At 41.9% G+C, this 22071-nt stretch overlaps 1 protein-coding gene across 6 annotated transcripts in view; it reads left to right on the top strand.

Annotated features, from left to right (window-relative positions):
- The first annotated feature begins 172 nt into the window (after window positions 1-172).
- Fktn (fukutin) overlaps window positions 173-22071 on the top strand; it is a 44535-nt gene continuing 22636 nt past the window's right edge. Inside the window, exons 1-7 of one of the 6 annotated variants that reach the window (XM_075967203.1) lie at window positions 283-328; window positions 2343-2552; window positions 7155-7293; window positions 12177-12236; window positions 13751-13954; window positions 16214-16491; window positions 17836-17968. In XM_075967203.1, the coding sequence (XP_075823318.1) occupies window positions 13772-13954; window positions 16214-16491; window positions 17836-17968 (594 nt within the window). In that variant the 5' untranslated portion in view covers window positions 283-328; window positions 2343-2552; window positions 7155-7293; window positions 12177-12236; window positions 13751-13771. Of the gene's footprint in view, window positions 949-1456; window positions 1584-1975; window positions 2154-2342; window positions 2553-6965; window positions 7033-7154; window positions 7294-12176; window positions 12237-13750; window positions 13955-16213; window positions 16492-17835; window positions 17969-22071 lie in introns of those variants that run through there. The other 5 variants (XM_075967201.1, XM_075967204.1, XM_075967199.1 and 2 more) reach the window with 5 other exon arrangements.

Genomic DNA, 22071 nt, shown 5'->3' with positions numbered 1-22071 from the left:
TGAGAACGAAGGGAAGAAATCATTATCCTCCCAAAGTTCGCACGTAACCAGCTTTCTGTACTGATGATCCAGAACACCAGGGGAGACAGTTCTGCTTTGTTCGCCGGAGTTTCTCCTACATTCTGAAGCAGCCTCGGTTCACTGCTGAAGGGAAGGCTGCCGGCGGCTTTCTAAAGGCCAAGCAAACAGCAGAGTTCCAAGAACTAAGAGAAGTGGCAGAAGACGAGAACGGTCCCAGGTCCAGCGTGTGCGACTGCGCGCCTGACGGCCCCTTTGCGACGGCTGTGACTGCCGTAAAGCAAGGTCGCCGCCGCTGCTGTAGAGTGAGGTAAGATGAAGGCACCCGGGCTGGGTCGCTGGTCCAGGGCGGACGTCCTCAGGCACCTGTCGCTGGTCGCCAGGTACCAGCCACCTTTGCGGTGCCACCCTACGGCGGTGGGGAGGAGGCCGAGATCGGTCCGCCGGTGTGCTGCGGCCGTCCCGGTTGCAGATCTTCCCTGCATGCCGATGCTGTCCACTGATCGTCCTCACCCCGCTTCGAGTTTGGAGGTTGATGGAGACGCTCGTGGAAGCCGGGTCGGGGCGGTGTCGTTTGATCTGGGTGGTGAGAGCGGAAGATACGGGGATAAGGATCGGATGTGAGGTGCCTCGGCAGGGAAGGAACTGCTGCAGCCTGCTGCTCTGTACACCTAAAGGAGTGGCTGGAGGCGTGAACCACGGGGAAGGCGACCACGACAGGGCGACTAGCCAGGGAGGGGCCAGCTCGGAAGGAGTTGGAAGCCGCGTGAAGGACTTGAGAAGTTCTGTGTGCAGGAGCCAGCACACAGTATTCAAACGACATCAAAAAGTTTTCTACAAAGAAATCTTTATAAGTTGAGAGACTATGCAAAGGCCAAGGAAAAATGAATATATAGAAATCGCTATCACTATATAGTCTAGGTCAACAAGGTAGGGAATATGTGTGCTTCCATGGTGATCCATTAAAACAAATCGTATTCCCTGTAGCTGGTGCTGTGGAATTGAATGTCAACCAAGAGAAAAATTAGCATTGCAGGGTATAGCTATAAACCCTGTAACTTCTCAGGGGAAGTAAAGTGTGACCTCACAGCCAAACTCTCCCGACACCTGTGTTTAAACAGCGCAAACAGTGAAAGTAAGCAGCTCTGTTACGTTCTTTTTTATAGAGTGGACAGTGGGTATATAACGTCATTGTGGGACACTGTACAAATAAGAGTAAAAGAACATAGTTATTGGACAGAATAAAATAACCAAGTAGAAATAAGTAGGGAAAGGAAAGAAGACAGAAGGTGGCATAGTTTGCCAGTTTCTCGTTACAGCCAGAAAAACTAAGTCAGAAAACTTAGGTTATTAAGTGAAAGAGGTATTAGTATTCTTTTTTTTTTAAATTTATTTACTTATTATGTATACAATATTCTGTCTGTGTGTATGCCTGCAGGCCAGAAGAGGGCACCAGACCTCATTCCAGATGGTTGTGAGCCACCATGTGGTTGCCGGGAATTGAACTCAGGACCTTTGGAAGAGCAGGCAATGCCCTTAACCACTGAGCCATCTCTCCAGCCCCGGTATTAGTATTCTTGAAGACATAAAGCTAAACACTAGAGGACAAATAAAAATATTTATCCAAGATCATATATTGGAGAGGAGTTAGGAAATACATACTAAATTCTTATTCTGAAGAAATAATTGGAGGTGATTGATACCCAGGATGAAAGACTAAAATGTTTACTAAAGTATTCGCTACCCTTGCCAATACCAAGATCATTTATTCCTATTTTACACGTGCATGTGCGCATGCGCGCACGCACACACACCCTCACAAAACAAAGATACTGTGCTTCTTGACTAAAAACTTCTTTCTCACTTATCCCCCAGAAGTAGTTCTCATTACGGTCAGAAGTCTTGTCTGACTCACATTCTGAGATCCAAAGGTCCCAGGCCAGGCCTGTTGACTCAAACATTGTAGAAGCTCCTCCCCTTCCCCTGCATTCCTCTTGGCCAAAGTGTTCTGTAGAGCTGCAGAGAGCCTTTTCTCTTCCAGTTTTGCTTTTGTTGTTTGTCTGTCTGTTTGAGAAAGGGTCTTTTTAGGTTGCTCAAGCTGGTCTAGGACTCACTGTGTAGCCCAGGCTGGCCTTGTACTTGTTATTCCCCTGCCTCAGCATACCAAATGATAGCCATGTACTGCCATGCTTGGCTAAATAACGTGTGTGTGTGTGTGTGTGTGTGTGTGTGTGTGTGTGTGTGTGTGTGTGATCAATGATTATTGAAGCTAATTTTAAATTTTTCTTTTTTTTTGCCAAATTGACCTTTTTTTTCCTTTTCAGAAGTACCTCTTTGTTCACAGAAAACAAGATTATCTTCCTGTTTCATGAAGAAGATGATAACAGCTGGGTTACTGTTAAAGATATCTGCGAGAAGACCACAGACCAATGAGTAGAATCAATAAGAACGTGATCTTGGCCCTCCTAACACTGACAAGTTCTGCGTTCCTGCTGTTTCAGCTCTATTACTACAAGCACTATCTGTTAGCCAAGGTAATTCCTTGTTTTTCTTATTAGACGTCACTGTGGCTGCGTGCTTTCTTCACATGTAAATTACAGTACACCCGATTAATAATGTTTAACTTCTTTTTTTTAAATTTATTTATTTATTAAAGATTTCTGTCTCTTCCCCGCCACCGCCTCCCATTTCCCTCCCCCTCCCTCCTCAGCCCGACGACGAGCAATCAGGGTTCCCTGCCCTGTGGGAAGTCCAAGGAACCCCCACCTCCATGGGAACATTTCTCACAGGGGTTCTCAACTTTGTAGGATGTAGCAGACAGTTCAAAATTACAATTAAATGTTTTTGTAATTATGCAATTAAATCAAAAGTGATGTTTAAATAATATTTAATCTATTCACTTAAGTCACTGATAGGTAATTTTGACAACCTATCAAAATTATTTTATTTTATAGTGTGTACTTTGATTCTGAATCTACAGAAGAGTTGTGGTATAGCTTACCTCTGCTGCTGTTTATGGGACTGAAGGTATAGAGATACTGATTTGGAGTCCAGGAGTAGTAAATGCCTGTAGCACCATGCTGGGATGACTGCACAGCTTTCCAGGCTCTCGGCGGAGAGGACTAGGTCGGCCATTGTCTTAGAGTAAAGAAGGCCTACTTCTGCTTATGTTCTAGCTTTACTGACTTTACTGTAGATGTCTTCTGGCCCTAGATACTTAATTAGGTGTATTTATGTTTTCTGTGATCTACAAATGAAATCAACCTTCATCGTGTGGCTGGTAGCTCCACAGCACCGTGAGTGTTGAATGGCCTGTCGCTTGCTCAGGAAAAGATAAAAATTCAAAACTTAATGTCTCATTCCTATTCAGGGTATAATACTTCCACATCATTGTAAACTCAGAACATTGTGAGCCGCCTATTGTAAGTTGGGATCCATTCATAATTTGCTTACAGTTCACACCACAAAGGATATGTCATGTCTCTAGGGATTATTTTCTTCTCATTAATAACAGGTTAATGTGGTTTTAATTAAATGTGCTTGTCTGAGTTGTATTTATGATTACTTGTTAAGACACGGTATATTAGAAGGTCTTACTCTCAATTTGATAGTTGTAGCAGTAATAGTGATTCGTGTGTGTGTGTGTTTGTATGTGTGAGGGGGCTTTTCTGTGTAGTCCTGGCTGTCCTGGAACTAGCTCTGTACCTCAAGCTGGCCTCGAACTCACAGAGCTCCCCTCCCTGTGCATGCTGAGTGCTGGGATTAAGGTCATGTGCCACCACCACCTGGCAGTGGTAGTAATCTTTGAGAATGGCTTCAGTGTTCAAGCATTAGTTCAGTCATCTGCCTTTCAGCACGCCACTTCTTTGAGCTTTGATTTCTTTGACTGGAACTCTTAGCAGCACCGCCAGCTGAGCTCAGTAGTCTAGTGATGTGATGCATCAACTACATCTCAGTGTCTTCTACATGTCTGTGCTCAAAGATGATAGCTTCTAGTAGCTTATGTTTCCCACTGAAGGCTTACATTACCATTTTAGAAATAAAGTTGAGAGGCTCAAGAGGTGGCTCAGTGGTGAGGTCACTTGCCTGCAAGCAGGACAAGATGAGTTCAGTTCCTGGAACCTACATCGTAGGAAGAGAACCAACTCCTGAAAGTTGTCCTCTGACCTCCACACATGTGACATGGCCCACCTCCTACCTCTTAATAGACAAACAAATAAACAAAGAAATAAAAATAAAGTTGAAGTAAGTTACTATAGAGTCCTTGTGTGTCTATCTCTCACTGTTTTTTTTTCTTTTTTCTTTTCTTTTTTTTTCTTAATTTATTTATTTATTTATTTTTAATTTATTTATTTATTAAAGATTTCTGTCTCTTCCCCGCCACCGCCTCCCATTTCCCTCCCCCTCCCCCAATTAAGTCTCCCCCCAGCCCGAAAAGCAATCAGGGTTCCCTGTCCTGTGGGAAGTCCAAGGAACACCCACCTCCATCCAGGTCTAGTAAGTTGAGCATCCAGACTGCCTAGGCTCCCACAAAGCCAGTGCGTGCAGTAGGATCAGAAACCCATTGCCATTGTTCTTGAGTTCTCAGTAGTCCTCATTGTCCGCTATGTTCAGAGAGTCCGGTTTTATCCCAGGCTTTTCCAGACCCAGGCCAGCTGGCCTTGGTGAGTTCCCAATAGAACATCCCCATTGTCTCAATGTGTGGGTGCACCCCTCGCGGTCCTGAGTTCCATGCTCAAATGGATGGAAATAGAAAACACTATCCTGAGTGAGGTAAGCCAGACCCAAAAAGAGGAACATGGGATGTACTCACTCATATTTGGTTTCTAGCCATAAACCAAGGACATTGAGCTTATAATTAGTGATCCTAGAGAAGCTAAATAAGGAGAACCCAAAGAAAAACATATAGGCATCCTCCTGAATATTAACCTTCAGCAAGCGATGAAAGGAGACAGAGACAGAGACCCAAATTGGAGCACAGGACTGAAATCTCAAGGTCCAAATCAGGAGCAGAAAGAGAGAGAGCACGAGTATCTCTCACTGTTTAACTGGGATCTAGAGTGAGTGTTTCTTGCTCATGATTAACATGTTCAGGACCTGTAAAACTTGTGTCTTTACTTGAGCGTCTCTGCTGTAGAAGTAACTCTATCTAAATAGACTGTGTTCAGGTTGGCAGGCATGAGATGAAATGGCTTTCAGAATGCTGAGGACATTGAAGACAGTGGGGTTGATAGCTAAGTAAAAGACAGAACAGTAACTGGAGCAAGCTTTCTCTGGTGCCTTCTAGCCAGATGAGCCACACCAGTGCCTTCAGCAATTGACTGTTCTCATTACCTAAAAGGCCGCGCACAGGCTCTTATTCCGCGCTAGCTTCTTGTGTGTTCAGTAATTTGCTTTCTGTTAAAGGGAGAGATAGCAAAGAAGAATGGTGGCAATTATTCACAGTGAACGATTTCCCTGTCGTCATTAGAGATGGGAATTAGCCTTAGGCATGTAGGACATACATAGCAAAGGCTTTTGGAATAGTGTTAAGTTGGTTGCTTGATAAAATTGTGTAAAGATTTTCACTTGGTCTTTGACTTTTGGCTTGCTTTGTTTTGCTCTGAAGGAAAGCATGTAGTTATTCCTGGAGGAAAAGTATTTTTTGACAGTCTGGTGTAATATGGCAAATTTTAATAAATGTCACCCCCTTATTCTCCCACCCCTCCATTTTTCCATTATTGAAGGAAAAAAAAGTGAATTTCTTTTATTACAGTTAAAGGATGATTTTTCATTCTTTCCTATATTCCTAGGCTATAGACTATAGGTTTTCAAACCAGATGAGCTATTAATACACATAGCTTTCTTCCCCTTGCTGACTTTTAACCCCGAGGGGTCCAGTCCATGGAGAACTGAGGAGCGACGGCCTGAGCCGCAGAAGAGTGCAGCGCTCAGTGGGGGACGCACCACAGTGAGGTCTCTCAGCGCTCAGTAGGGGATGCACCACAGTGAAGTCTCTCAGCCTCAGTAGGGGACCACAGTGAGGTCTCTCAGCCTCAGTAGGGGATGCACCACAGTGAGGTCTCTCAGCCTCAGTAGGGGACCACAGTGAGGTCTCTCAGCGCTCAGTAGGGGACGCACCACAGTGAGGTCTCTCAGCGCTCAGTAGGGGACGCACCACAGTGAGGTCTCTCAGCGCTCAGTAGGGGACGCACCACAGTGAGGTCTCTCAGCGCTCAGTAGGGGACGCACCACAGTGAGGTCTCTCAGCGCTCAGTGGGGGACGCACCACAGTGAGGTCTCTCAGCGCTCAGTGGGGGACGCACCACAGTGAGGTCTCTCAGCGCTCAGTGGGGGACGCACCATAGTGAGGTCTCTCAGCCTCAGTAGGGGACCACAGTGAGGTCTCTCAGCCTCAGGGGCACAGGTTTATAAACAACTGGAGAAAAAGCTGATATTGAAGACCTTACTTTTTTTTTTAACAAATTTGACTCTATTACCATGTTAAATAGTCATACAAATTAATAATTTGGATTTTGGGTTCCTGTAAGAGCTTGATTATTGAATACTATGCTTGAGAAATAATAAGGTTTTTCTTAAATCTTGGCATTCCATTTTTGGAATGCCTGTTCTTTAATGACATATTATAATTGAGTCAGTGGAGTTCAATAGCCACTAATTATTTTTCTACCAGTCCTTTTTAGGATATGTCCATATATTTATGCCTCTCAAGTTTTCAATACAACTATCCAATAGAAAATAGTTTGAAATATCTTTGTTTTTTTTTAACCCCTTGACTTATTTTGTTGAAAATTATTTAAGCCAAGCATAGTAATAGGGTATAGAACAGAAGGATCAATGAAGTTCAGTCCTGACTTTCTAGTATCTCACAATATGGGGAGCTTTGGAATTAAAGATTAAGAAACATGTAAGGAAATAGATAAATAATTTAATATTTATTTCTTCAGGCTTCATTCTGAATGCTTCACTAAAGAATTCTTCTGTCCCCTCCTGTTTAGACTCTGTAATGCTTAGGTACTGTACACACATTTTTTTGTAATTAGAATTCTGATCAAATTATTTGCATAGCATGCCTATAGGATCAAACCTAAACTCCATAGCATAGTATGCAGGATCTTCTCTGTTTGCCTCTCCAGATCTCTCTTCACCATACTCTAAGCCTTGGGAGGCTGACCTCTGGACTGCATTAGCTGAGCTCCCTTGCCTTTTGGGTTCCAGTTGGGTTCAACCAATGGGAAGCATCAGCTGGAGATTGGAGACTAGGAAGAAAAAGAGGTCAGGTTATTTATTTTCTCGATTATTTCTCCAGTTATTGGCTGGCAGTGGCTGTGTTCTTATTCATTTTCAACTGTAGCCACTGGGTGCCAGCAGCTGTTTCCATAGGTAGAGTAACTATTCAGATAATGAAATTTAAACTCTTTGCTTTATAGGTCCATGGGGTTATGTGCAAGACTGCATGTGTTTGTGACATTTGCAGACTGTGCCTTTGCATCCTTTTCTTTCGAGACGCCATTAAAATGGTGTGATCTTTAAGCCTGAAAAAACTAGATCCCCAGTGTTCTTATCGTTGACTTTTCAAGCTAAGTTTTCAGGGATAAAAGAAATGAAGAATAACATACTTGGGGATCCTGGATTACTGGATATTTTATGGAGGCACAATATTTTAAGTTGGTCTTACAGGCTGAATAGGAGTTTTCCAGATGAGCATGAATAGTGTAGAAGGTCATTATAAATAAAAGTTTATTCCAGCAGAGTGAATTATGTCCATGTCTATAGGAGGAGAGTGTTGTGTAGAAACCAAAGGAAATAGAGTACAAAAACCTTGATGGATTAATTTGGATATTGATGTGTCCGGAGAGGAGTGAGAGATAAGAGGAAGAGTTCTGTGCTGGTGAGAGTCTTCTAGACCATTATAAGAACTTCGGCTCTTAGTAGATAAGACTGTGAACCCTAGGAGGGTTTTGAGCTGCTTACATGGCATAACTGTGACTAATCCATCTGCTCTTTTAAGATAGATTATAGGAGCACAGACTGGAAAAAAAACTAGCTAAAAGGTTATTGTCATTTACACAAGAGGTAGCCATGGTGTAGACAAGGGAGTGAGTAAGAAATGGAAAGCAGAGCTATAAGGGTTTGTTGATCATTGGATGCAGGGTCTGAAAGGCAGAAGAGAGGCAAAAGTTACTGGGTTTTGACTTAGGCAATAGAAGTGTGAAATCGCAGTTTATTGAGGTGAGAAGAACTAGAAAGCGCAAATCTGAAACAGGATGAGTGGAAGGTGCCTGATACCCAGGAAGAACAGACAACTGGATAGACAAGTGTGCAGTTAACGGACTACTATGGTTTAGAGTTACTAGCTCATGGATGGTATATCAAGTCATAAGACTGGGGAGGTGGAAGGAAGGAACAAACTCCTACAAGTTGACCTCAGACCTCCAAATGCACAGCATGGGACATGCACCCTCTCTAAAATAAGGAAATAAATATTCAAAAAGAGAGAATATATGAACTGGAGACATAGCTTAACAGTTAAAGAGCATTTGCTGTTCTTCAAGAGGACCCAGGTTTGGTTCCCAGCACCCAAGTAACTCCAGTTCCAGGAAATGTAGTGCTCTCTTCTGCTTCTGCAGGCACTTGACACGTGACACATTGGTATGGGTAAAACACTTAGAAACATATAGTAAGTAAATCTTAATAAAAGCCACAACTCTTGCCAGGCAGTAGTGGCTCACACCATTAATCTCAGCACTCAGGAGGAAGAGGCAGGTAGATCTCTGAGTTTCAGAACAGCCAGAACTACATAGAGAAACTTTGTCTTAAAACACACACACACACACACACACAGACCAAAGGCTACAAGACTCAATGAGACGCCAAATAAGTGTCTTGAGATCTGCTTTGGCCCCTTAAGCTCATTTCAGCCTTCACTAGTGAGGCTGAGAAGGAATAGCCAGAGAGACATGGCAGGAGACCGAAGTATAGACTCCCGAGAGTCTAGGAAATGAGGGCTTGCAGTGAGGCGGACGTACCACGTCTTGTGATGAAATGAGATAAGCGCTAACAACCAATGGAGTTAGCATTGTGGAGGTCAGTGGTAGCTGTGAGCGTTTGGCAGAGTGGGTTTGAGCTCAAGTGACTGATAGGAAAAACATTAAAGTCATTGAGACCAACATTGGGAGTTCTGCATAAAGGAGAAGAAGAAATTGTTGGGGGAAAAGAGCTGTCAAGAGGTTTTTGTTTCTTGTTTTAATTATTTTTAATGGAAAAAATAATTTTGTGTTTGTATACTAATAGGAATGGTCCAACAGAGCGGTGTCTTTGACCAAGCAAAGGGCATGCGATTTAGAAAGTAGAGAAGCGGCTGTAAAAGAATGTAGCAGTTCATCTCTTAGGAGAAGAAGGACGTCAGACTGTATGAATCTAATTTCACTAGGTAGTAAAGTAATTGGGAAGGCTTGAAAGTTCTCTGATTCCTCTTATTTTCTCAGGAAAGAGAAAGCAATGCTGTATGTTGACAGATGGGATACAGAAAATGTGTTAAAAAGAGAAAAGAGCAGAAAAGGTTACCTAAGAGAGCGAGAGGATTAATGGTCAAGGGAATGAGTGTAGCATTGCTCAGCAGAATGAAGGCCCTACCCAGCATTCCTTGAGAACCGGCTGGGACACTGGTGAGCAGTCGCAGTTAGCTGTGTACCTGCTTTCTCAGACAAGTGAGGACTTGGGTTCCTCCTGCTTGTTGTGCTTTGTTTTCAGATGAAGAGTCGTACTGTTTGGTCCAGGTTGGCCTAGAACCCACTAATGATCTTCTGGCATCAGCCTCCCAAATACTAGGATTATAAGTATGTTCCTCTGTGCCCAGCTGTGAACCTGAACTGTTTGGTGGGTTTTGTTTTGTTTTGTTTTGTGGGATTTGTTTGTTTGGTTTTGGTTTTGGCAAAGCAAGTAAAATAGAGGCAAAGTATGAGCGTGTAGGAGGGCATGAGTGACAAGACATGGTGTTTATGAGAGTGTTGCTCAAAACGGTGGCACAGAGGGAGCAGACTGGGGATGTAGTTTTGACATGGTAGAGTGTTCTAGGTGGAGGTGATAGTAACGCTAACTATATGTTTACTGCTCTAGTTAGAGGCTGAATGGGAGAGCAGGGCTAAAAATGAAGCGGACTAAAGTCTCATTCAGTAGCCACCTTTATTCAGAGCATCAGACAATTTATACTCTGAGTGTGTAAATTCTACAGTCACCTGAGTTATGAGTATGATTACAGGGACAAGCCATGCATGGCGAAAGCATGTTTTCTCATCGAGGTACATGAATGACGACAGCTGGAACAAATGCACTCCTCTCTGCTACACCTGGGAGGCGCACGAGAACACATGCCAAGAATAATTCTGTGTTTTGAAAAAATAAGGTTGTAAGACTCTTGCTTTCTTGGGCTCTTCTCAGAAACAGAATTTCCCTCGAATGACTCCAATTTTAGACTGTTCCAACACAGTTAACTATACACTGTAAAAAGGGTAGAATTTATAATATATAATCCTAATTCCAATAAAACTACTATAAAAACAATCTACTAGCTCACTAGAAATTTACTTATTCTAAACTCAACCAATTCAGCAGCTTAAAACGCAGGTTCCACCCGGTGGTGGTGGTGCACACCTTTAATCCAGCACTCGGGAGGCAGAGGCAGGCAGATCTCTGTGAGTTTGAGGCCAGCCTGGTCTACAAGAGCTAGTTCCAGGACAGGCTCCGAAGCTACAGAGAAACCCTGTCTCAAAAAAATCAAATAATAATAATAATGATGATGATGATGATGATGATGATGATGATGATGATGATGATGATGATGATGCAGGTTCCTCTCCTAGTATAGGGCTGGAGTGAAAAACAAATGACTATCTAGTTTCCATCACTTGTCAAGACTGAGGATCAAAGTTACTTTTGTTTTTATTTTTTGTTGCCTGTTTCTCTCAAATAACTGCTCTCATCTAAGTTAGAGATCTGTCGAGAGACTGAGTCTGGCTCTCCCTTCATTACTCTTCCTCCCTTCTGTTCTCCTCCAGTTAACAAATTTTTACTAACATCTGTTTAACCAAGCCCTAGGCCAGATGTGGTAACACAAAGGCAGCTTGGCCTTGGCACCTGCCCTTGAGTGCAGTTTAATAAAGGACGAGCCTCCTTTGTTGAGCACATTGTGTTTGTAGGATGAGGCGATGCTGATTGTCCGTCAGCATCCTCTGTTATTTATATCTCATAGGTAGAAAACATTGGAAGCATACGGAGTTGTCAGAGTTCTTTGAGCTTGAAAGCTTCTTATCTCTAGACCGTCCAGCATTCTTTCTCCTATTTAGTTTCCGCTTGATGGGGGCTTATCATATGAACAATATGACAATATTACTTTCTTCCTTCTGACATTTCAAACCTGAACATTTAAAAAGAACTGTTAACTTACAAGTAATCTAAAACATTTGAAATAATACTGCACATTATGAAAAGTGTGAGTGTTGGGGCCATCTCTCAACCAGAAATAATTGTTTGCTTTACAGTGTTGTTCCGTAAGAGTAGGGGGGGGGGGCAGCCTGACACTTGTTATCTGCTCAGTATTATATTTTTCTTTTTTTTTGGTTTTTTGTTTCTTGTTACCCTGCTTATACTTCCTGCCTGGCTAATGGTCAATCAGCGTTTTATTAAAACAATACAAGTGATAAATGTTTACAGGGTACAAGACCATTGTCCCACAGTGGCAGGGGAGGGGCTGACAGACAGGCATAGGAGTGTGAGTGCTGATGCTATTTCTTGATGGACATTAATCGGCTCAGAAATGCCAACCAGGTGCTGGAGAGATGGCTCAGAAGTTAAGAGCCTGATTGCTCTTCCAGAGGTCCTGAGTTCAATTCCCAGCACTCACAATCATCTGTAAGGAGATATGGTGCCCTCTTCTGTTGTGCAGGCAGTACATTGTATAAATAATAATAATAATATAGAAATGCTGGGAATACCATGAATAATATCAGTAACTTACTATATTCTGTCAATGTTTTGTATCTTGGATTATTGTATTATAAAATATATGATTTTTTTTTGGCTTCTGAGTATGAAATAAGCATATGGATAGTGAGTGCTGGGCTGTGAGTTTACCAAAATATTCTTCTGCTCTCTTCCAGAATGGAACTGGCTCATCAAAATCCAAGGGAAACCGAATTGGATTTGATAGCACACAGTGGGTATGTACTTATATCTCAGTTACAATGTGCTATCTTTAGCTCATTCATTGATATACTCCTCAAGTATTTGTTGATTGATGGCAAGGACAGTAACGACCTTGGACACGAGTAGACCTTATGCCTAGTGCTTTACATGGCACATCTCATTCCGTCCTTGTGGAAACCTTAGAAGTGTCAGTATGTATCTTCTCTGTTTAGCTCGTCAGGGAGATTAAGGTAGTTAGTTAGTAAATATCTGAATCCAGATTTTAGCTTTCCATCTCTAGAATTCTTGACTGCTGAACTGTAATGCTTCTCCAAATGCAGGAATATATGAATCAGAATTGAGCTATGAATGTAAAGGGAAATCAATAGTCGGCAATAAAAATCTCAGTGCTTCTTTTGTAAGATGAGGGGAACAGATAATATAATATATTCATTAGATTTTTTGTTTTGTAAAGTTTCAGAACCTCTACATTTTAAAAATACATTTTCTTTTTTTCTACCTAACTAAACATAAAAACAGAGCTGAGAGGGCAGAGCTGAGATGTAGCTCAGTTGGTGGAGTGTTTGCCTAGCATACAGGAGGCCCTGGGTTCAGTCTCCGGCACTGGCACTGTGTAAACCGAATATGGTAGGTGTCAGGGACTAGAAGCTCAAGGTCATCCTCAGCTACACAGAGGCCAGCCTGCCTTCTTGAGACCCTGTGTCAACAGCAGTTTTCAAAATTTGAAGATAGTGCTGATTTACTAATAAAAACAGTGCAGTCATGTTATATGAGAGCCTGTGTTGTGGAAAATGAGCAGATAGTCTTTATGAATGCTTAGATTTTTTTTGCTCCTTAGTTTTGTTTTGTTTATGCTGTTATTTTGAGAACAGGATCTCACTGGTGTAGCCCTGGTTGGCCTGGAACTTTCTATGCATACCCTGGATTGCCTCAAACCTTGTGTCGTCTCCGTTCTCTACCTTTGGAGTGCTGAAGTCCCAAGCATTCGTCCACATGTCTGGCCATTCCTTGCTTCCTGCTTTTGCACTGGGTCGTTTGCATTTTGTGGAGCATATTTCATCTTGAACCGTAGCGATTTGTTTAATTCCTTAGTAGACTGTGCTCCTCTTGAGGACAGAACCATGTGTGTTATTCATTTGCGTATTCCTAGCGCAGTGATAAGTAAGCATGGTGTCTATTGGGTAGACACTCTGTAAATTCTTAGAAAATTAATTGATCAAAAATTTAACAAAAATAAATTGTAATGAGGTAGGCCTAGTGGCCCAAGCCTTTTAATCACACCTATAGGGAATCTTAGGCAGGAGGAATCCAAGGTCAAAGCCTGCCTGGGCTTCGTAGTGAGTCTAAGGCCAGCCTAGGTGACTTAATGAGATCTTCTCTCAAAATGAAAGCTACAGGAGGGCTGGGGTTAGAGCTCAGTGACAGAGCACTGTCCTAACATGGGTGAGGTCCTGGATTCAGTTCCCCAGTACTGGGGGGAAATGATGTTGACTTAGTGGTATCAAAGAGATTCTTTTCCTCTCAACAGCGTGCAGTTAAGAAATTTGTTATGCTGACATCCAGCCAAAATGTGCCAGTGTTCCTTATCGACCCTTGGATTCTGGAATTGATTAATAAAAACTTTGAACAAGTGAAAAATACTTCTCAGGGCCCCGCTTCAGACTGCAGGTTCTTCTGTGTTCCGCGAGACTTCACTGCGTTTGCGCTGCAGTATCACCTGTGGAAAAACGAGGTGAGTCAGCTGCCGCAGCTAATGGAGACGGTTGCACCACTCAAAATGCAGAACACTAAAGTTCTTCGTGCAAGTTGTATTGGGAATATTTTTAGCTATAAATAACTGGATACAAAGCCTAGAGCAAATAAGGCACTTAATCTTTTCTAGTAAGAAGCTGAAATAATAGTGGCCATTGGTGTTTGCCTGCCTTCCCACTGATACCAGGGCTGGAGTTCTTGGTCCATTTCCATCCTCATTCCAGCGTCCTCACTCTCCTAGTGCTCCAGGACCGTCACAGCCATGCTCAGGGTGGGAGAATGGGAGGACGGAATGGGACATCCATGTTTTCAAGGAGGATCTAATTAATACACACAGTTTTCCTGCTCTTTGTTCCTTTGTTGGATTTGTGGGTCTTTGATTTTGTGTTTTGTCTTTTTCCTGGTCCTCTGTTCTCATATAAAGAGATCGTTTTATTTTTTATTTTTGTTCTGTGATTTTTTCAACCATTCTATTTAAAAAAATAAAAACCAAAAGCTTTAACAATGCTATTGATTTAGTAGTTTTGTCTGGTTGTTTTGTGTGTTTTCTCAAAGTCCTTGCACTCTTTTGTTCATGGCAGGGTTTTGCCTTTGTCTCTAAAAGTCATTAAGTTGTTTTTTTTTTTCTTAAAAGTTTACTCCTTGATACTTTGTGTTTTGCTAAAGGTTTTAATGACATATTCATTTTCTTTGGCTTTTGTGTTTTTCTGATACAGGTTTTCAGCAATATGTTCTGATCTTTATTCATGTTTAAGAACAAGAAACTGAGCTGTGAGGTGGTGGTGCATGCCTTTAGTTAATCCCAGCATTCAGGAGACATAGATGACAGATCTCTATGAGTTCTGGACCAGCCTAATCTATATAGTTAATTTCAGGCCAGCCAGGGCTACATAGTGAAACCCTGTCTTAAGAGACCAAAAAAAAAAAAAAAAAAACCAAACAAACAAAACAACAACAACAACAAAAAAACCCAATAGAATGATTGCTGGTGGATCAGTGTGCAAATATCCACTAGGGAGATTTGTACATGTCGGTGTTGCCCACTCATTCATGTTGGAATGCTTAATTTCCTTATAGGAAAAGCATACAGTGCTTATAAACCATAGTTTCTGTGGGCAGCAAAGGAGCTATCAGTGTACTTGCACTTGGTACACATTAAGTGGCTGTCTGTATTATTCCCTGTGTTTCAAAAGTTGTCTTTAAGTATGCTTCCTTATCTATAATAATTATGCTACTTCTTTTATAGGGTGAGTATCATATCCAAATGCAAATGTAAAAGCTCTTAGGAGATTATAAGTTCCTGTGAAATACAAGACCTTTAAGAATCAGAAGTTCACTGAACTGGCCTCAAATTTACAGACTTTCTGCACAGGCCACTGTATCCAGAAGATAGTCTTTTTTTTTTTCTTAATTTTTTTAATCAAAACAAAATTGCATCAGCCATTTCTTTCCCAGCAGGTTTCCTGGTATGCCGGCTTTTACTGTCTTTTGGGCCCTCCTTCTGCAGTGTTCCCTGAAGCATAGATGCTTGAGTTGTAATGTGGACACATCTATTAGGCCAGCAGATACTCATAATAATATTTAATCATCAAATTCTCTATATCGGATAATCTTGATAAACGAGATTTAAATTCTAATGTTCTTGAAAATGTTCATTGTGTACAGTATGTTGCAGTCTGTTTCCTGGTGTTTGCTCTGTGGTGGGAATTCTGTTAGAGCATTTTGAAAGTGTTAGGAGATAAACATTGTCAGTTTGTTTTTCTGTTCCTACTACCAGAGCACTAAGTGAGTGTCCTCATCCTAGGGGAGAAGTTTGCGTTACTCTTCAGAGTCCTTAGACATATTCCTCAAACCTTTGTTTGCTACTTCATTCTTTCAGCACTGCCTTCTGTTTACTACTCTCGTTTTTTAAAACATTCTGGCAAAAAAAGCAAATTAAGACAAAAATATGTCTTAAGTAATGGTATAACAATTGCTTTAGGGGCTGGAGAGATGGCTCAGCGGTTAAGAGCATTGCCTGCTCTTCCAAAGGTCCTGAGTTCAATTCCCAGCAACCACATGGTGGCTCACAACCATCTGTAATAAGGTCTGGTGCCCTCTTCTTCTGGCCTGCAGGAATACATACAGACAGAATATTGTATACATAATAAATAAATAAATATTTAAAAAAACAATTGCTTTAGTTTTGTTACTAGCGTTTGGTTTTAAATATTCAGGCTTGATCTTTGTCTTACTCTAGGATGGCTGGTTTCGGATAGCTGAGAATATGGGATTTCAGTGCCTAAAGATTGAAAGCAAAGATCCTCGGCTAGATGGAATAGACTCACTTTCTGGAACTGAGATCCCCCTGCACTATGTTTGTAGGCTGGCCACTCACGCCATCCACTTGGTGGTGTTTCATGAGCGGAGCGGCAACTACCTCTGGCATGGTCACCTACGACTCCGAGGACACATGGACAGAAAGTTTGTTCCTTTTCGAAAGTTACAGTTTGGTCGTTATCCTGGAGCTTTTGACAGGTGAGTCTAAAACAAAGAACAATAATGAATGAATAATATCATGTGTTTTATATTTATATATACGCATATATACTCATACAGTGAAGTATTGTACCTCAGGAAAACCTGCTGCCAGTCTGCAAGAGCGTGAATGAGTCCTGCAATACTGAGTGTCTCAAACACGGCAGAAAAGAATGATAGTATATAGTCATGCTGTGTTCATGGACATATTTAAGATTGAATAAAGGTACTAACAAGATAGAATGTGTCCCTAGAGAGTAGAGAAGGAGTTATTGAGTGGTATACACAGAGACCTCTAGGGGAGCTGATAAGATGCAGTGTCTGTGATGAAGATGCAAACACAGATGCTTGTAACTCATTACTTTGTGCCTTTATGTCTTAGGTGTGTGTGTGTGTGTGTGTGTGTGTGTGTGTGTGTGTGTGTATTTTCCCTGGGTCCTGAGGTGGTGACTCACACATGTAAATCCTAGCACTCGGGGAGCTGAAGCAGGAGAGCTGCAAGCTGCAGGTGCGGCTGAGCTAGCTAATGAGTTGCAGGGCAACCTGGCTGTTATCGTGAAACCCTGCCTCAGAAAGCTAAGACAAATCACAGGACTAAAATTAATACTCAGTGTAGACTTCTGTCCTCAACTATCACAGTAATAAACACTGCTGGTGAGAACAGGCACTTTAGGAGACGCGTGTGACCCCAGACTGTGAACATCAGCTTTCTAACCCCAGTTGTACTTTTCTCTCTCCTCGGAAGTCATTAACGATGATGCTTTAATCTGTCTGGAGCACTGGAACCTGATGTAAATATAGACTGAATGTTTTTCCTTTGCCTTAAAGTTTATCATGCTTATAAGAGTTTTCATGTCAAAGCCTTTTGAGAGCACTTTCAGGGAAATACTGCTTGTCATGCTTTAGACCTGTAAGGCATGCTTAGTTTTGTTTCCTTATAGTGTTCAGTATCACAATCACATGTGTGAGAAACGGCTGGGAGGATGTTCACAGCTGGAGTGACCAGGAGTGATTAGTGGGCTCTGAGAGACAGTCTCTTGTCAGTGTTGCATCCGTTATTTTTGTCAAAAATCTTAGCATGCAAAAGGCCCTAGGTTCAATCCATAGAGCCATTCCTCCCTCATCCCCAAATTTAGCTGCATTAGTGAAAAATATTTAAAACTAAGGTTCTGTGTTGCTATTGGGTGTTGGATTTTCAAGGCCCTAATAAAGCTGCTGATTGGCACCTGAAGCATTGAAGGGAATTCATTTGCTGGTTAGCTCCTTTGCTGATGTTCACTGTATTAAAAGGCTGCCTGTGTTCTGGATTAAATCTTGATAGTATATCTTAATTTTTGTTTTTAGGCCAGAGTTGCAGCAGGTTACTATTGATGGGCTAGATGTGCTTATTCCAAAAGACCCAGGACACTTTCTAGAAGAAGTGCCACGCTCCAGATTTATCGAGTGCAGGTATAAAGAAGCTCGGGCATTCCTTCAGGTTAGAGACAACCAAATAATTACTTCTACATTAAAGTAATGAGAATATTACACCTTGTTTAGTGTGTAAGAGAAAATGAAGATGGCTTATACAAAACAGGTTAAATTATCTTGTAAGTTGATCTTTCTTCATCCTGCCTTTTTTCTTTTCATTTAAAATTAAAACCTTCGTTTTTTTCCCCCTTGTGCTTGACATGCACAAGGCTTGAGTTTTGATTTCCATCGCCACAAGCGTGGTAGCAGGTGCCTATAATCCCAGCACTTGGGAGAAAGGGGCCGAGGGTTGAAGGTGATGTTCCACTACAGAGTGAGTTCAGAGGCAGCCTGGGCCAACAAGACCCTATCTCGAAAAGGAAAACATAAGTTCTACTGGCTATTATGGCAAGTATGAAACCCAGCCTCTGGCCAGCTAAGGCCAAAGGTCTCAATTAGAAAGCAATCCCTGGGTTTCACAGGCACACACACACAGACACACACACTTTTCCTTCCCTGAATGGGGAGTGGCCATGTATTTATTGCTTTGTTTTATTAGCCTAATAGAATTAACACTGGCTTCATCCCACAGTTACGATAGCTCATAGGCTTTATTTTAAAAATGCTTTTTTTTTTCTTTAAGAAATGACTTAGGATATAACCACAGCAGAGAAACCATGTGGCTTTAGAAAGACTTAATGAAAATAGGGATTTTTTTTTGGTCAGACATTTGGCACTAAATATGAGTGTGTGAGTGTGTTTGGCAAAATGTTAAACAGGTGCTCTACAAAGACCAGCTGAATTCTCAGTTTTTCCTCTGCTGTTCTAGCTTTCTGGCTTCTGACTTTAGTGATACACAAACTATTTTGATGAGCATAAACGTCCAGCTGTGACAATTACATGAAACCAGAGATCCCGTGAAAACAGTGTTTGACTGTGGGGACTTGGGTCGCTAATTCTTCTACGTGCCCTTTAATTTCTGGAGTTCCCTGGCCAAAGACTGGTCTGTAGGAAAGTCTGTCGGGCATTTTCTTCACTAGTAATCAATGTGGGAGGGTCTGCGCAAATGACTCTGGGTTGTATAAGAGAGCTAAGCAAGTCAGTAAGTAGCATTCTTTCATGGTTTTGGCTTCAGTCCTTTTTGGTTTTGGTTTTGGTTTGAGTTTGGGGTTTTGTTTGGTTGGTTGGTTGGTTTGGTTTGGTTTGGATTGTTTTTTTAAGACAGGGTTTCTTTGCCTAACCCTGGCTGGAACTTGCTCTGTAGACCAGGCTGGCCTCGAACTCAGTGATCTGCCTGCCTCTGCCTCCCAAGTGCTAACATTAAAGATGTGCACCACCATCACCCAACTCTGTGTTTCAGTTCTTACCTTGAGTTCCTGTCCTGACTGCCCTCAGGAAGGGGCTGTGACTGGGAGTTGTGAGGTAAATTAAACCCCTCCCCAAGTTGCTTTTTGATCATGTGCTTATCACAGCGTTTAGGAAGCAAATTAGGATAAATCGAATGAGAAGCTGAGTATTACCTTCTATATTGCTGCCCAGTATCCAAGACTGAAATACAAAGGCTTTCAGATGTTATACATTGAAGCCCAGGACCTAAGCCTGGCAGCCCAAGTGGTCCTTCTCTTCCTTAGAATTAGTTACGATAGGACTGTCAAGTCTCCTGAGCTTCCTGGGCAAGAAGGCAGAAGGCATCATGTGTGGGCAGGCCTGTTCTGTAGGCAAACTCTGCCTCCACCACAGCGTAATAAGAAGTAGAAGTGATGGAGTTTGCTGCTTCCTGCCCCAAGGGCATTGCCCACCTCTGCCATAGCAGTTACCACAGTGAACCCTTAGTGTCTCTCATCCTGTGGGACACTCTCAAATTCTGTGGGCTTAATATCAGGCCCCTTATTTTATGCATGGCAGTCAATTGCTCCCGTGTCATTGTGATGCCCAGCTTGTTTCTCCCTCCTGCCATGGTGCTGATATTATTACTGATGGGGATCACCTAAAGGCTTGGGAATGTTTTTATCTTTATCCTGTTACTAGTTTCATTCTTTGTTTCTTATGTTAGAACCATAAGTAAATTTTCAAATTAAAGTTAACTTACACTCGTTTAAACACTTGATGGCGCCAAACAGTCTGAAATGAAATGAAATGCACGGTATGCAATGAGTTTAAAAGGATTTTTAAAATAAAACTGGTAAAGTAGCCCGTAGCTTTCTCATTTACTTTAATAATATTTTTTAAAAGCAGTATCAGACTTACATAACAGTTACAATACACGGGTTTTGTTTTGTTTTGTTTCGTGGCACAATTGAGAGTGAGCTATAAAACAGCATCCTGAAACCTCAAATAGCTTAGTATTTTCTAAAAACCAGAGTATTCTCTATATCTGAATATAAAAATCAAAAATTAACATACATTGCTTTTCATCTCAATCTAACTATATGTGGTAGCACATGCCTGTAATTTCTACATTTGGGAAATCAGGGCAGGAGGATTACCAAAAGTTCAAGACTTGCTAAGGCATCTAGCAAGACCAGTTTTAAGCATCATCAAGAAGCTCATCTCTGTGTGAGTGACACTCAGAAAAGCTGAATAGCAGGAGCTCTTGCACAGCTCCCAGGGAGCACCAGCAGTGTCCCCACCCTGATAGCCTTGGGGCAAAGTCTATGAATCTTGCAGCTTTGGGGACTTCCAGAGTCCTGTGGCCTCCATTCTCCCTCTGGTGGCAATATTTAAGTCCAGAACACTATTGGCAGTCACCTCATCCATTTAATCAAGTCGTAGATGCTTTTGCGACTTTGCATTTTCTCCTTTGTAACTAGAAATGTTTATTTGCAAATTACTTTGCAGCTATGTAAATACTAACATTTCTCATCAAATTTACTATTTAAATAAGAAACTCACGGCTTCCTGTTTTAATGAGTTATAGCCCCTTACTTTTATCCTTATTTTAATTTTCAGATTGTTGCATGTTTGGCTGGTGGAAAACACTTCACCACAGCTTCTGTGTCTTTTGCTTATCTCCAGCTTTCTTCATTTTTAGCAAAATATAGATACTCTATGTTTATCTTGTGCGTTTCTTGTCCCCGCCATTTGTTCAGGCATTTCTCTGAGTCATGGGTCCTTGTAGAAACCAAGATCTGGACAGTAGGTAGCATGCCCGTTACTGTTTGGGTTTTGCTGTACACAGGCCCTCTCTTAACAGGGACCTGTTTGCTGCAGTCTATAAATTTTAATCATTCTCCCCAGTCCGGTTAAGTTGTAAGATCTAACTAAACAACACTGGATACCCTATCAGGGGACCCATTACTGGAGAAAATGGATGGTCTCCCTCTTGGCAGCTATTAGCTGCCTGTAGCTCTTCATCTAGGAGCTGAGGCCTTGTAGAAGTCCCCCATCCGCACTGTAATGTCGGCTGGTGCTGTCATTGTACAGGGCTTGTTTAGATGACCATATCATTAAGATTTGTAGATGCATATCCCTGCTATCTGTAGAGGATTCTATCATAGCAGACATCGTGGTCCTTTCACCTTTAGCATCTTTCTGCCTTTCCATCATGTTTCCTGAGACTTCGATAGGAAGACTGTGCTGTAGATGCATTAACTAGAGATAGGCACCCATGATCAGGTCTTCATTTCTAGCTTGATTCTGCTAAACCCCATGTCTGAAGCATGTAGAGTCTTCAGCAATAAGGTCTTACTTACCTTCATGTTCTGGAATACAACCAAAGATGATATCTTATGTTGTTTTGGGAGCTTCTTGATTCCTGACCAACAGCTTGAAGGGAGGTTTCCATAAGGCAAGTGTTCTTTAACAGAGGGGAAACTGTAGCTTTAAGATGCTTTTGAACACTGACAGTCATTACTGGCTTAGAATTTGGTCTCTACACGTTTAGCGCTAGGCATTCTCTCTTACAGCAGGCATAAGGGTATGGCCCTCTCTTTCCATCGTGTGCTCTAAAAGTAGTGACTAAGGAAAGGGATGTTTTATTTCAGAATGTCCTGTACAGTTTATTTATCCATAAAAGCCGCTTTGCTGCAGGGAACTTTCTGTCACAGGACACTCTTCCCTCAAGATCCATACGGTGATTCTGTTCCTTATAGTCCCAGGGACATATATTCTCTCCTGCTGTATTGGAAAAAA

Source organism: Microtus pennsylvanicus, chromosome 3, assembly GCF_037038515.1.
Source record: "Microtus pennsylvanicus isolate mMicPen1 chromosome 3, mMicPen1.hap1, whole genome shotgun sequence".
Classification (NCBI taxonomy): Eukaryota; Metazoa; Chordata; class Mammalia; order Rodentia; family Cricetidae; genus Microtus; species Microtus pennsylvanicus.
The sequence above is the reverse complement of the archived record's forward strand: the minus strand, read 5'-3'. Positions and strand labels throughout refer to the sequence as shown.